Source organism: Phyllobates terribilis, unplaced genomic scaffold (assembly GCF_046119375.1).
Source record: "Phyllobates terribilis strain yellow unplaced genomic scaffold, ASM4611937v1 Scaffold_12__6_contigs__length_324123572, whole genome shotgun sequence".
NCBI lineage: Eukaryota > Metazoa > Chordata > Amphibia > Anura > Dendrobatidae > Phyllobates > Phyllobates terribilis.
Genome location: NW_027362772.1, coordinates 303,920,666 through 303,935,121, shown reverse-complemented (window position 1 = coordinate 303,935,121; position 14,456 = coordinate 303,920,666). Strand labels below are relative to the sequence as shown.

Here is a 14,456-nt window from a genome sequence, read left to right as displayed (position 1 = left end):
CGGACCTCTATGCTTTTTGTTGTGTGTTTGTCTTTGACTGCTACTATTTCTGCTAGGAGGTGTCCAACTTGTCCCAGTCCCTAGATCTTGTAGGGATCCCTCCCCCACAGGGAAATGCTGTAGATATAGTATATCTTGACTTCAGCAAAGCATTTGACAAAGTATCTCACACCATCCTTATTGAAAAAATGACCAAGTATGCAATGGACCAGGCAACTGTTAGGTGGATTCATAACTGGCTTAGTGATCGGACTCAAAGGGTGGTTGTAAATGGCTTCACATCCAGCTGGATGAATGTCTCAAGTGGGGTACCACAGGGCTCCGTCCTGGGACCTGTATTGTTCAACATCTTTATCAATGATTTAGATGAAGGAATTGAGGGTAAACTGATTAAATTTGCTGATGACACAAAGCTAGGAGGGATAGCTAATACTAGAGAAGAGAGAGAGAGGATTCAAAAAGACCTAAATAAACTGGAGCAGTGGGCAGCAAACAACAGAATGGTTTTTAACAGGGAAAAATGCTAAGTACTACATCTGAGCAATAAAAATGAAAAAAGCATATACAGAATGGGAGGAATAGAGCTAAGCAACAGTACATGTGAAAAAGACTTAGGTATACTAATAGATCATAGACTGAACATGAGTCAACAGTGTGATGCAGCAGCAAAAAAGGCAAATACAATTCTGGGATGTATTAACAGAAGCATACAGTCTAGATCACGTGAAGTCATTATCGGTCTTTACTCCTCTTTGGTCAGACCTCATCTGGAATACTGTGTACAGTTTTGGGCACCACATTTTAAAAAAGACATAGACAAACTGGAGCAAGTTCAGAGAAGAGCGACCAGAATGGTGACTGGTCTGCAAACCATGTCCTATGAGGAACGGTTGCAGGATTTGGGAATGTTTAGCTTGCAAAAAAGAAGACTGAGAGGAGACTTAATAGCTGTCTACAAATATGTCAAGGGCTGTCACATTGTAGAAGGATCATCTTTATTCTCATTTGCACAAGGAAAGACTATAAGCAATGGGATGAAACTAAATGGGAGGAGACACAGATTAGATATTAGAAAAAACTTTTTGACAGTGAGGGTGATCAATGAGTGGAACAGGCTGCCACGAGAGGTGGTGAGTTCCCCTTTAATGGACGTCTTCAAACAGAGGCTGGGCAGACATCTGTTTGAGATGATTTAGTGAATCCTGCTTTGAGCAGGGGGTTGGACCAGATGACCCAGGAGGTCCCTTCCAACTCTACATTCTATGATTCTATGATTCTATGATCTATAGGTCTGCGTTCAGACTAGCCGAGGACTTTAGCGGGTCTGATCGCAGGATCAGGTTCCCCGTTACATCGTAGGGATCTAGTTTAGTTCTATTGTAGGGACAGATCTCCTGCCTTTCCTTAGTCTCTGTAGCAGATCATAACAGTAAGTCCAGCCATAAAAAAAAAATAAAATAAAAAGGAAAGGATTTTCTCTGGGGAAAGACCTCCAGTTTTCCATCATGATCTCGGTGCAAGATTTGGCTCAACGCTTGCAGGGACTCTCTCTGGAGGTGACCAAGCTCCAACAACACGTGAGTAGCTGTTCTGGAGCGCATTTTGTGGAACCAAAGGTACGTCTGCCTGATTTATTTTTTGGCGAACAACAAGATTTTTTTTCTTTTAAAAATGCTTGTCTATTATATTTTCGTTTGAGACCCGGATCCTCTGGTGATGAATCACAGCGCATAGGGTTCATAATGTCACTTTTGCGCAAAGATCCTCAGGGATGGGCCTTCTCTCTCCAACCTAGTGATCCGTGCTTTAGTTCAGTGGATAGTTTTTTTTCTGCTTTGGGTTTGTTGTACGATGATCCTGATCGTGTCTCATCTGCTGAGTCTGAATTAAGACGTTTGAGGCAGGGATCAGGTAATGTGGAAAAATATTGCTCTCACTTCCGTCGGTGGTCTGCCCAGGTAGGGTGGAACGATTCAGCTTTGAAAAGCTTGTTTCTGGCAGGGCTAGGTGAAAGGGTTAAGGATTTACTGATTGCTTATCCCACACCTGGAAACTTGCAGGAGGCAATGCAATTAGCTATACGGGTGGACAGGAGACTGCGTGCAAGGGTTAATGAGAGCAAATCCTCTGCTGTGTCAGCTTCGAGTCCTGAGAGGTTCTGTGCTGACAATGGAGAGCCGATGGAAATTGGGGCGATGGCACCCCGCTCTCAGGAAAAAGACCGCCGACTTTCTGAAGGCTTGTGTTTCTATTGCGGAAGCTCTGGTCATTTTATTAAGAGCTGTGTGCTTCGTAAGAAGAAAGAAAAAAAAATGGTCAGTCATGCTCGTATTGCCTGTTTAAATTCTAAGGGGGTATTCCTATCTGCCACTACTGCTGCTCAGGATGAATTAATTGAATTTCGGGTATTTGTGGATTGTGGATCTACTCTGAATGTGATTGATGGGGGATTCTTGGAAAAACTTAGATTAGAACCTAAAACTTTGTCATCCCCTATTGCTGTGGTTTCTGTCGATGGCTCTCCCTTGAAGAGTGTTACTCACAAGGTCTGTGAATTTCCCCTCACTATTAATGGTATTCACCAAAAAAAGTTGGATTTGGTGGTATTGGATAATTTGCCTTCTCCAGTAATATTGGGGTTACCCTGGTTAAAATTGCACAATCCTGTACTGGATTGGTCTACCAATGAAATTAAGTCCTGGAGCCCTAAGTGTTATGACAAGTGTTGTAACGGACGCATTGCTGCTGTGGATAGAGGGGAATTGCCTGTACCTATTCAGGATTTTTGGAGAGTTTTTTCTGAGGAGGAGTCGCAGGTTTTGCCTCCCCATAGAGACTATGATTGTACCATTGAATTTGTCCCTGGAGCGACTCTTCCTAAGAGTCGTTTATTTAATCTTACTATTCCTGAGAGAAAGGCTTTGGAGGAATACATACAGACAAGCTTGGCCGCTGGTCACATTAGGCCTTCCAAGTCTCCTGTGGCTGTTGGTTTTTTTTTTGTGAAAAAAAAAAGATGGCGGTTTACGTCCTTGTCTGGACTTTCGTGAGATTAATAAAATTACTGTACGCAATCCTTACCCACTGCCATTGATTCCCGATTTATTTAACCAGTTAGTGGGGGCCAAGTGGTTCTCTAAAATTGATCTCCGGGGGCATACAATTTATTGCGCATGAAGGAGGGTGATGAATGGAAGACTGCTTTTAACACTCCTGTGGGTCATTTTGAGAATCTGGTTATGCCTTTTGGTCTCACCAATGCTCCAGCATTTTTTCAGAATCTTATTAATGACATCCTTAGACCTTTAATCGGCAAAAATGTGGTGGTGTATTTGGATGACATTTTGATTTATTCGCCGGATCTGGAGTCTCATTGGCGGAGCGTACGTGAGGTATTACAGTTATTAATGGACAATTCGCTTTTTGCTAAGCTGGAGAAATGTGAGTTCGCTGTACAGAGAATTAGTTTTTTGGGCTACATTATCTCCAGTGAAGGTTTTGAGATGGACCCGGTTAAAGTTCAAGCTGTGCAGGAATGGCCTAGGCCTATTGGTTTGAAATCGATACAGAGGTTTTTGGGTTTCGCCAATTATTACAGAAAATTCATAAAAAAAATTTCTATTATTGTCAAACCGCTGACCGATTTCACCAGGAAAGGTGCTAATGCGGTTCAGTGGTCTTCTGAGGCCATTGAAGCTTTTGTGTTTTTAAAGGAGAGGTTCACCTCTGCTCCCATCCTTATGCAGCCTGATGTGACTAAGCCGTTTTTGGTTGAGGTTGATGCTTCTTCGGTGGGGGTTGGTGCGGTGTTGTCTCAGGAAAACAAGGATGGAGTACATCCCTCTGCCTTTTTTTCAAAAAAATTTTCCGAGACTGAACTTAATTACGATTTTGGTAATCGGGAATTGCTGGCGATTAAACTCGCATTTGAACACTGGCCTCATCTCTTGGAAGGTGCTGAATTTCCCGTTCAGGTTTTCACTGATCATAAAAATCTGATATATCTTGACGCTGCCAAGCGCCTGAATGCCCGTCAGTCTAGGTGGGCACTTTTTTTCTCGCGGTTTAATTTTTCCGTTACTTACATCCCGGGTACCAAGAATGTTAAAGCGGATGCTTTGTCTCGCAGCTTTTCTCCCATGGTCGGTGCTGAGGAGGAGGGGAGCATTTTACAAGAAGGTGTTGTGATTGCTGCTTTGGACTCCGTTTTGGAAGATGAGATTCTTAAAGCACAGGAGAATGCCCCATCTAACACTCCCCATGGGAGGTTGTTTGTGCCTAGGACCTTTAGGAGAGATTTGTTTGTTGAGTGTCATGAGTCTCGGTTGGCAGGTCATCCAGGAATTTCTGAGACCAAGAGACTTGTGGGTCGCAGTTTTTGGTGGCCTGGATGGCAGAAGGAAGTCATTAAGTGGGTGCGCCAATGTACTGTGTGTGCTAGATCCAAGTCTTCGCATGCTCCTGCTGCGGGGTTGCTTTGTCCTCTGGAGGTTCCTAGTGCACCTTGGACACATCTGGCTATGGACTTTATTACTGACCTTCCTCCCTCTGAAGGTTTCACGGTCATCTGGGTGGTCGTGGACTGTTTTAGCAAGATGTGTCACTTGGTTCCCTTCATCAAACTACCTTGCGCTAAGACACTCGCCAAGGCCTTTGTCAAGGAAATTGTCAGACTACATGGCGTTCCTACTGACATTGTTTCTGATAGGGGACCTCAGTTCGTGGCTCGTTTTTGGCATGCCTTTTGTGACAGGTTGGGAGTTCATTTGTCGTTTTCATCCGGATATCATCCTGAGTCTAATGGCCAGACAGAAAGGAAAAACCAGGATGTTGAGCAGTTCTTGCGTTGTTTTGTGGCAGACAATCAAGAGGGGTGGTCTGAGTTTCTGCCACTTGCTGAATTTGCCTTTTTTTTGTTGTTCTGGGAGACATCCGTCTTTTGGGTCATTCTCCAAATTGGTTTCGGCTGTGCCTGAGGAGGAGAGTTTTTCCGGTGATTTGGAGAGAGTTTGGACGGATGTGCGTGGTAATCTTCAGGAGGCTAAGAAAAAATCTAAGAGGTACTTTGATAGGAAATGGCAAGAGGTTTTGTTTGCTGTTGGTGACATGGTTTGGTTGTCCTCTAAGAATCTGCGATTGAGGATTCCTTCTAAAAAATTGGGTCCCAAGTTCGTAGGGCCCTTTAAGGTACTTCAGATAGTTAACCAATCTGCTGTTAGGCTGGAGGTTCCTACGTCCTGGAGGATTAATCCGGTGTTTCATGTTTCTCTGTTGAAAAAAGCTGATGTGTCGGATGGTGACACCTCTGCCACTGTTCCTCCGGTGGTGGAGGACAGGGAATATGAAATTTCCCGCATCCTAAATTCTAGACGGTATAGAGGGACTTTGCAGTATCTCGTCGCTTGGAAGGGTTTCGGACCTGAGGATAACTCATGGGTGAGGGCGGATGATGTTTCTGCCCCCAGACTTGTCCGAGCGTTTCACAGGAGGTTTCCTGGTAAGCCTGGGCCTAGGGGATCCGGAGGATCCTCTTAGAAGAGGGGGTACTATTACAACTCTCCTGTTAGTTTTTTTTTTAGTTTGCTGGTCACATGACCATTTTGCCTATTTAATCCGGCTCCGCCCTCCTGGCTTTGCTGGACTTCATTTGTATTTACTACTGTTGAGCTAGCTTGTTGCTCTATTGACATTCTCTGTTAGTTTTGCTAGGTCTTCGGACCTCTATGCTTTTGTTGTGTGTTTGTCTTTGACTGCTACTATTTCTGCTAGGAGGTGTCCAACTTGTCCCAGTCCCTAGATCTTGTAGGGATCCCTCCCCCACATCTATAGGTCTGCGTTCAGACTAGCCGAGGACTTTAGCGGGTCTGATCGCAGGATCAGGTTCCCCGTTACATCGTAGGGATCTAGTTTAGTTCTATTGTAGGGACAGATCTCCTGCCTTTCCTTAGTCTCTGTAGCAGATCATAACACACATACAGGCATACATACATATTTGAACACAAATTCTTAAAAACACATAAACAGACAAAAATATATTTACACAGTCATACACATCATACATGCACGTGCGTGCACACACACACTAGAAATATTTTTAATATGGGGATTGGGGAAGCTGGCAACAAACTTCACTCACCTGATCCCGGCCTCTGTCCCATCCAGCTCCTCGGGCATGTGGCAGTACAGGGCCACCGGCGTGTCTTTGATGGCCGTCACAGACATGGCCCTGGACCATCAGGGAGGCCCACTCGCCGTCAGGGCCCTGGACCATCAGGGGGGCCCGCTCGCTGTCGGGCCAGGCCCGCTCCTCCAGCATCTGTGCAGGAAGGCTGCCGCTGTTTGAGTGCTGTCACTTCTCCAGACATGGCAGCGCACAGTACGCAGACATGCATGCACACACAGTACGCAGACATGCATACACACACAGTACGCAGTCATGCATACACACACAGTACGCAGACATGCATACACACACAGTACGCAGTCATGCATACACACACAGTACGCAATCATGCATACACACACAATATGCAGACATGCATACACACACAGTACGCAGACATGCAAGTTTCCCCCAATTAGGCACTGGAGAACTGGCTGTCAATCTGCATGACACCAGTAGTCCCGCCCTGTCAACAGGAAGAGAAACTGCTGCTCTGTTGACAGGGAGTAGCTAAGTCAATGACCGGTGCCAGGTACAACAGACAGGTAGTTGCCTCTGTTAGCAACTACATGCCTTTTTTTTTTTTTCTTTTTAAAGGTCCGGATATCCCTTTTAAGGAGCCTTTTCCAAATTACACAGAATCCACTACAGTCTGAATCTATAATGTGCAGATTCCAATAAGAACAAGGAAAACCATTTCATGAATACGTGTCCAAACTTTTGACTGGTACTCTAAATGCACTAATTTTTAGGTCTGAGTGGTAAGACTGATAAGTCGTACATTTATGATGAGGTAACAATATATTATTTGATTCACAGAAATCTGAAGGGAAATGCATTTGTTATGCACAGTATAAGTTTTTTTTTTATTTCTTATTTTTATATATCCATCTTTTTTAAACCAACCAATAAATTTCCCATTTGGAAATCCAATGTTCGATGACAGTGATCTACATATAAAAACAATTTTCACTGAGAAATCATACCCTAACCAACTGTGCTACAATGCCCTGATCAAAAGAACATCCAACTACAGCAAAAAATATTGTAAATCTCTTTGGATTGGAAATATATCTTTGTGTCTATGGCAACCATTACAAGCATTGACAATACTAATAAAACAAAAGCATCAAGAATGATTATAACCTCCAGGATTATCAGAATGACAGTCTGTATTTATATGGTTCCAAATTATTCCACGGTGGTTTATGCATAAAGTGTAAAGGTAAAATATGGTGCAATTGTAAGGGAGCTCTAAGCTTTCCACACTACAGAGTTATTGTTTGATATATTTTGAGCTAAGATTTTTCATTAAAAAGGGAGTTGAATGAGCCAGTATATAAGATTTGGACATACTGTACACCTCCATCCCTCCTACTCTGCAGGAGTTCAGGCTAGCCAGTAATTGCTCTCCTTGGTTAATCCCAGCAGATAGCTGGGAGGAGCAGGTCTGGGATGCTGCCATGTGGTGAATGTTCTGCACAGTATATTTTCTTGCTCTCCTTTCCTTCTGCACACGGATAAGTGGCTGCTATTACATTCATGCTCATTTTTTCCAATTCGGGACTTTCGTTTCTTGTAAAAAAAAAAAAAAGGAACTAAAGCAGGACTCCCAGTCTGCTATTATCTCTAGACAAGGACCAGTAAAGTGACAAGTACTGACACAAAAGGCAGAGGAAACTTGGTTCTTGAGCTGACACATGGAGGTAATTATGTTGCTTGCATTCCACTCGCTGTGATGCTTCCCCCATGCAGGGCTGTCTGCCATTCCTGTAAAGAGCCAATGCACTGCACTGTGCCTTCAACTCTGCCCCAACTCTGCAGCCCACAAATTCCTCTGGATTTATGAACAAAGATGCAAACACTGCTTTGCTCCTTCCTGGGTGAGTTACTTTTCTTCTTCATTTTTTTTTTCCCAGGCTATCAATATTGTGTTAAAGGTGTGAGTGATAGTGAATGATTTTATTCTGCAAAGTGGGGGAACAATTACCTGTTGGCTATAAATGGAACACCTTAGCATGTCTAATGTAACAAGTGCTGGGATTCAATGCTGCCTTTGTTATTTTACATATTTCTTAGCATAATCTAAATGGTTGTTTTGTAAAGGGCAATGATTGTAAATGGAATAATATGTTGAAAAAAAAAAAAAAACATAACGTTGAATGGCATTGGAGAAAAATGGCTTTTTTTTTTTTTTGTGTGTAAGGGTCTCGGAGGAAAGACTGAGGTTGCAGCGGTTCTGCAGGAGGTGCCCTCAGCATAAGTATTCTTCAGGTTAATAGAAAAGGCTATTGTTTGCCTGGAACAGGCGCCTGCAACGGCACATATTGGAAACAGATGTGCTGGAGGGGAGGCTGGAGAAGGAAGGAGGGAGGGATGGAGAGAATAAAAGTGTACACAAGGAAGGACAATGAAAGTGAGCTAACCAAGGAATCTGCAAGCACAATGGACACAGAGGACAGGGCTTTCTTGCTCCTTTATATTCATATATTTCATATAAATCACCGGGCTCATTGTATGGCTTGTTACATTATGATGGAGAATTTTAATTTTATTACAGCCATGGGGGTCACTGGTTGGCCATTACCCCCCCTTTACATGGCTTTCTCCAAAACGAGACATGGCTCACACTACAGGATCAGACAGCAGCCCCGGGATATAGTCACTGTGGGGTTTCAGCGCTTTTCCTTTACTGGAACAAAGCCTCTTAATTCAAGATGTGTCATACAGGGCGTACAAGACTGTCGCTTTCATTCACAAATAACTTTTGTCACAAATGATGTCATTCTCGCCATGCATATCAATTTATGGAATTAATCTGGATATACGCGATCTATTGTAGAAGCGTTTTTAAATAACATGAATGGCAATGCATATGTCACATTGTCTGTCACCGTGGAGTCCGCCTATACGTCTTGAAGGAATTCTTTGTGTACCCACATCTCTATGTATGTGCCAGTCAGCGGTGTTGAGGAGGGGGGGGGGGGATGGTTCAGACAACATTCACAATATTTATGAGATGGGCTGGAGAAAAATCTAAGCTCGGTTAAATGGAGGGGGGTCCTAATAAAAATTTAAAGTCAACTGTGTGGTTTTTTTTTTAGAACGGTAATGAAGTTTGAGGTCAGAAAAGGATGAAGCAGTGGAAAGTCTTGTGGATCGCTGAGAAATCTAACAATTAAGCTTTCTCGGCAGAGAAATAATTCTGGGTGCTCATGGTAACTTTGTTTTCATCGCTTATCGAACATGTCAAAGCAATAGCTCAGTGTGGCTGTCGCTCCACGTTACTTGTGATAACAGTGGCAATTACTTGTAATCACTGTTATTGGAAGTGAATGCATCTCAGGGTGCTGCGCTGTAACCCCCTTGGGCTCCTTATAATGCATTTCCTATAATTTTGCACTAATTTCTATAGCAGTACGTGTGCCCCCCATGGTCGCTGGCCCCGGATTATACAATGTTACTATTTGTGGGCAGGAACGGTTTATTTACTGCTAACAATGCACCCTGTGATAAACACTGGCTTACATTTACTAAACAGCACCAATGAGGATTATCGCCGTCTACAGCCTGTAGTTTAACTACTTAATAACGGCTTTGTATAAGAACAGGTTTGGGAAGCAAGAATAGTGGATGCTCAATGTTATAAGTTTCCCAGATTTATTACAAAACCGTTCTTCCCTAGTATGAATCTGTTCAGGTCAGGTTCACAGGGTGCGATTGCGCTGGTGTTTTTGGCATATGCTGGGCATACCTTTACTGTATTGTATAGGAAATAGCATATTGTGCAGTATACTTTTTAATGAGAGTTATACATCATGTAATAATCCTAAAGTAAATTACTGATTAAAGTAAAAAAAACAGATGTGAACCAAGCAGAACCTTCTATCAAACTTGTATTGATCGGATTATTTAACCAATAAGTCCTAGGAAATAGAGATGCCAAGTGGATAGTATTGACCTCCAAAGACGTCTTATTCAACCCTACCAATGTCATTTCATCATAGTCTGCAACGACTTTGGCTTTATGTCAAACAAGTGGTCTATCCCAAACTATCAGGCGGTGTGCACAAGTCGCGTTTTTGCAGCATTTTTGCCATGCCGCTTTGTCACAAAACCTGAATTGAATCCTGATGCCAGAAAAGTGAATGAAAATCCTGAAGTCTTATGCACATATTGCGAATTTGTGATTTGCAGATTCAAACCTGCAGCATCTCAATTCTTTCAGCGTTTTTGCAGCGTTTTTTTCACCCATTGACTTCAATGAAGACAGTCAAAAACACTATAAAAATGCAGGTCTAAAAATGATCGCGGATTTGTGGGGTTTTTTTGCGTGCGCTTTTAGACAACAGTAAATGCTATAGAGATAGATAATAGATATAGCTAATAGATATAGATAGACAGACAGACATATAATTGCAGAACCCCCTGAAATACAATAAAATTGCAACCTGTGGAGCTTATTGGACAGCTTTTTATCATTAAATAAAATAAATCTGATATACACCTCTCCATTACTAACACCAGAGCTTGACGTCAGCTGTGTTTTTGGACAATTCATAGCTGACATCAACCCCAAACTCCATTACCCCAATTGCCCCTTCGCACCATGGCAATCAGGAAGAGCTAAGGCGAAGCACCAGAATTGGCATATCTAATGTGATGCGACAATTCTGGGGTGGCTGCGGGCTTGTATTTTTAGGTTGGGAAGGGCCCAATAACCATGGACCTTCCCAGCCTGATAATATCAACTCACAGCTGTATGCTTTACCTTTGCTGGTAACAAAAAATGGAGGGACCCAACATCACTTTTTATTTTATTTATTTAAAAATAAAAAGCTGTCCAATAAGCTCCACAGGATGCAATTTGATTATATGTGGGGGGTCGTGCAATTATGTCTATATGTCGTTCTGTCCATTTTTGTATGTCTACCTATCTATCAATTATCTATCTCCATAGCATTCATTACCCGCTCCAAAAATGCATGGAAAACCGAATTGAAACTTGTGTTTTTGCAGCTGCGTTTTTTCCTACCAAAAGATGCAGAAATTCCTGCATTCAAATACTGAACGTGTGCACATAGCCTTACCATCAAGCCCATACAGAGTAGAATAGACACATAAGAATAGTACCAGGTGTGAAAATCCACCAGTAAAAACAACAGGTGGCCAGTAACATCATAAGCACCATTGGAGATGAGAGAATGGCTTTTCTGGCTGCTGTCTTAGTTATCTTAGGAGATAATGACTATAAGATTTGAAAAGGGGTCATGAGCGATTCCTGGTGGCAGGATATTTTATAAAAATGTGACATCCTCATTATTCCAGCCTAAACACTCCTGTCATCCCCTTCTGAATCCCTATCCTGTTATGTAACTAGATGAAGGCAGGATAGAAAGAATACAAGGAAACTCGGAGGCACATACCCCAAAAACATCACCAATGACCTACTCCCTATATTGCCATGCCACAATCAGAGACAAAAAGGTAGGAAGCCAAATCGATATCCTATAAAGTCCAATATATATCCTACTTCTATCAGAAACATTATGAATACTAATATGATGCAGATCAGAATCCCATAAACAAGATCCCAATGCAGTAGGGTTAAGAAAATATGCAAAGTCCCTCATGGACCACTGGAGTGTAAAAGGATTTAACAGGTATTGATTGATTTCATATTTTACAGTATTTTCTGCTGCCAGTTTAATTTCTTCAACAATCGCTTAGACATTAAACTGGCTTTGGTAACAAACAGGAAATGATAAATTTCCCTTTTCCTGTATTCTTTAGATGCAATAATCAAAGTACTTTATAGGATTCTGAAATCTGTGTTCAAAATCCTTAGCAAAACCAGAAAAGCACACAATAAGAATGGCTCATCTTGAGACGCCGGATAACCATCTTGAATCAATTTAGTTTCTCCAGCTCAATCCTGATCTTTTTATTTTTTTTTCCCTGAGCTTATATTGAATTTTCACAATCTTATGAGGGTCTTAGAGCCAGTAAGGGGTTAATACGAGATTTTGCTGTTTCATTCTGGAAGCGCTGTAAATCCTCAAGATGCTTTTAGTTTGTTCTGGTTTGATTCAAGAGAAAGGTATGTCGTGTTATAGCTTGCAGAAAGTTACGTTTTTCCTTTTGACCTCACTGAAAGGCTCAGATGTTATTTTTCAGCTGTGAAGTCTGTTCTTTTTGGGCTGTGGTTTTGGCCCACGTACTTTTTGTTCCTAACGTTTCTTTGAGCAGTCAAAAAAAACTGCAGACTTTGGTCCGACCGACACAAACTAAGGGAATACTTCAGCATCTGTGGAAACAACTTCATACAGGGCCCTTGTTTTTGACCCTTAAATAGGGAAATTTGGTATTTTGAGATTCTATTGTGATACAAAACGTAACACTGTAAGTGAGATTCTGCGGAACAAGACACAAAGCCTTGTCTTCAGTTCATTAAGGAAACTAAAATTACTTACTGAGAGGCAACTGAAGACGTGAAATTAACTTCTGTGTTTCAGCACTTCATTTGCAGATGACTTCCCTTTCCTATGTAGGTTGTATTAAAAACTATAGAAGTCACATTTATTATTGGCTTGTATACGTCCGCTCACATTTCTTGCTGATGCACATCATTTGTCTGCTTTATTACTTTGCACATTTGCATTTGCCTTATCTTTATATGACCCGCTTCAAAAGGAAGGTCACCATGGTAGATGAGGTACAGAACCAGCAGTAGTATTAGAATGAATGTATTCTTTGCACTTATTCATACACATATTGACCTCAAGATTGTAATCGATAGATCATAATGAGGACCCCATTAGTATTTCAAATGGAAACATCAATCACCCAATGAACCAAAAAAAACAGCAAGAAGTAGAGGCACTATGCCATGCTTGATATCGTCACAGTGAAAACTGATTATATACACATGCAATATATCAGAACAGATTCCCAGACATTAGGATTTGCTGCTGCCATGTTTAAGACTTATGGTCTGATCTTGTCTCCAGGTGGTGTCTTTTCACCATGAATAAGAATATTTATCACCATTAAATCTCACCTGGCTGTCATGCTTCTACCGCATATAATACAGGGAGCGAGTATGGTAAAATGTTTCTTATGACGTACAGGCTGTGAACGGACCTGCAGTACACCAAGAAGTCATGACTATAAGAGGCAGACCTGCATCATGACTATGAGAAGGACCTGCAATACACCTAGAAGTTATCATGACTATAAGAGGCGGACCTGCAATACACCTAGAGGTCATCATGACCTGCAGTACACCTATAAGTCATGACTATAAGAGACAGACCTGCAGTACACCTAGAGGTCATCATAATAAGAGACAGACCTGCAGTACACCTAGAGGTCATCATAATAAGAGATGGACCTGCAGTACACCTAGAGGTCATCATAATAAGAGATGGACCTGCAGTACACCTAGAACCATGACTATAAGCGAAAGACCTGCAGTACACCTAGAGGTCATCATAATAAGAGATGGACCTGCAGTACACCTAGAAGCCATGACTATAAGAGACAGACCTGCAGTACACCTAGAAGCCATGACTATAAGAGACAGACCTGCAGTACACCTAGAAGCCATGACTATAAGAGACAGACCTGCAGTTCACCTAGAAGTCATCATGACTACAAGACACAGACCTGCAGTACACCTAGAAGTCATCATGACTATAAGAGACGGACCTGTTGTACACCTAGAGGTCATGACTATAAAAGACGGACCTGCTATACACCTAGAGGTCATGACTATGAGAAACAAACCTGCAGTACACCTAGATGTCATGACTATGAGACACGAACATGCAATACACCTAGATTTCATGACTGTGAGATACAGACCTGCAGTACACCTAGAGGTCAAGACTATGAGATACGGACCTGCAGTACACCTAGAGGTCATGCCTATAAGAGATGGACCCGCAGTACACCTAGAGGTCATGACTATCAGAGATGGATCTGCAGTACACCTAGAGGTCATGACTGTGAGAGACAGACTTACACTAAACCTGGAAGTCATGACTATAAGAGATGGACCTGCAGTACACCTTGATGTCATGACTGTGAGACACAGACCTGCAGTACACCTAGAGATCATGACTGTGAGAGACGGACCTGCACTAAACCTGGAAGTCATGACTATAAGAGATGAACCTGAAATACACCTAGAGATCAAGACTATGAGAAACGGACCTGCAGTACACCTAGATGTCATGACTATGAGAGACAAACCTGCAGTACATCTAGAGGTCGAGACTGGACTACGGAC

At 42.2% G+C, this 14,456-nt stretch overlaps 1 protein-coding gene across 1 annotated transcript in view; it reads left to right on the top strand.

Annotated features, from left to right (window-relative positions):
- Nucleotides 1–7,585: 7,585 nt before the first annotated feature.
- The window catches only part of CLMP (CXADR like cell adhesion molecule), a 125,128-nt gene continuing 118,257 nt past the window's right edge, over nt 7,586–14,456 (top strand). Inside the window, exon 1 of the mRNA XM_073657301.1 lies at nt 7,586–8,046. Within this exon, the coding sequence (XP_073513402.1) occupies nt 8,019–8,046 (28 nt within the window). The 5' untranslated portion in view covers nt 7,586–8,018. The remainder of the gene's footprint in view (nt 8,047–14,456) is intronic.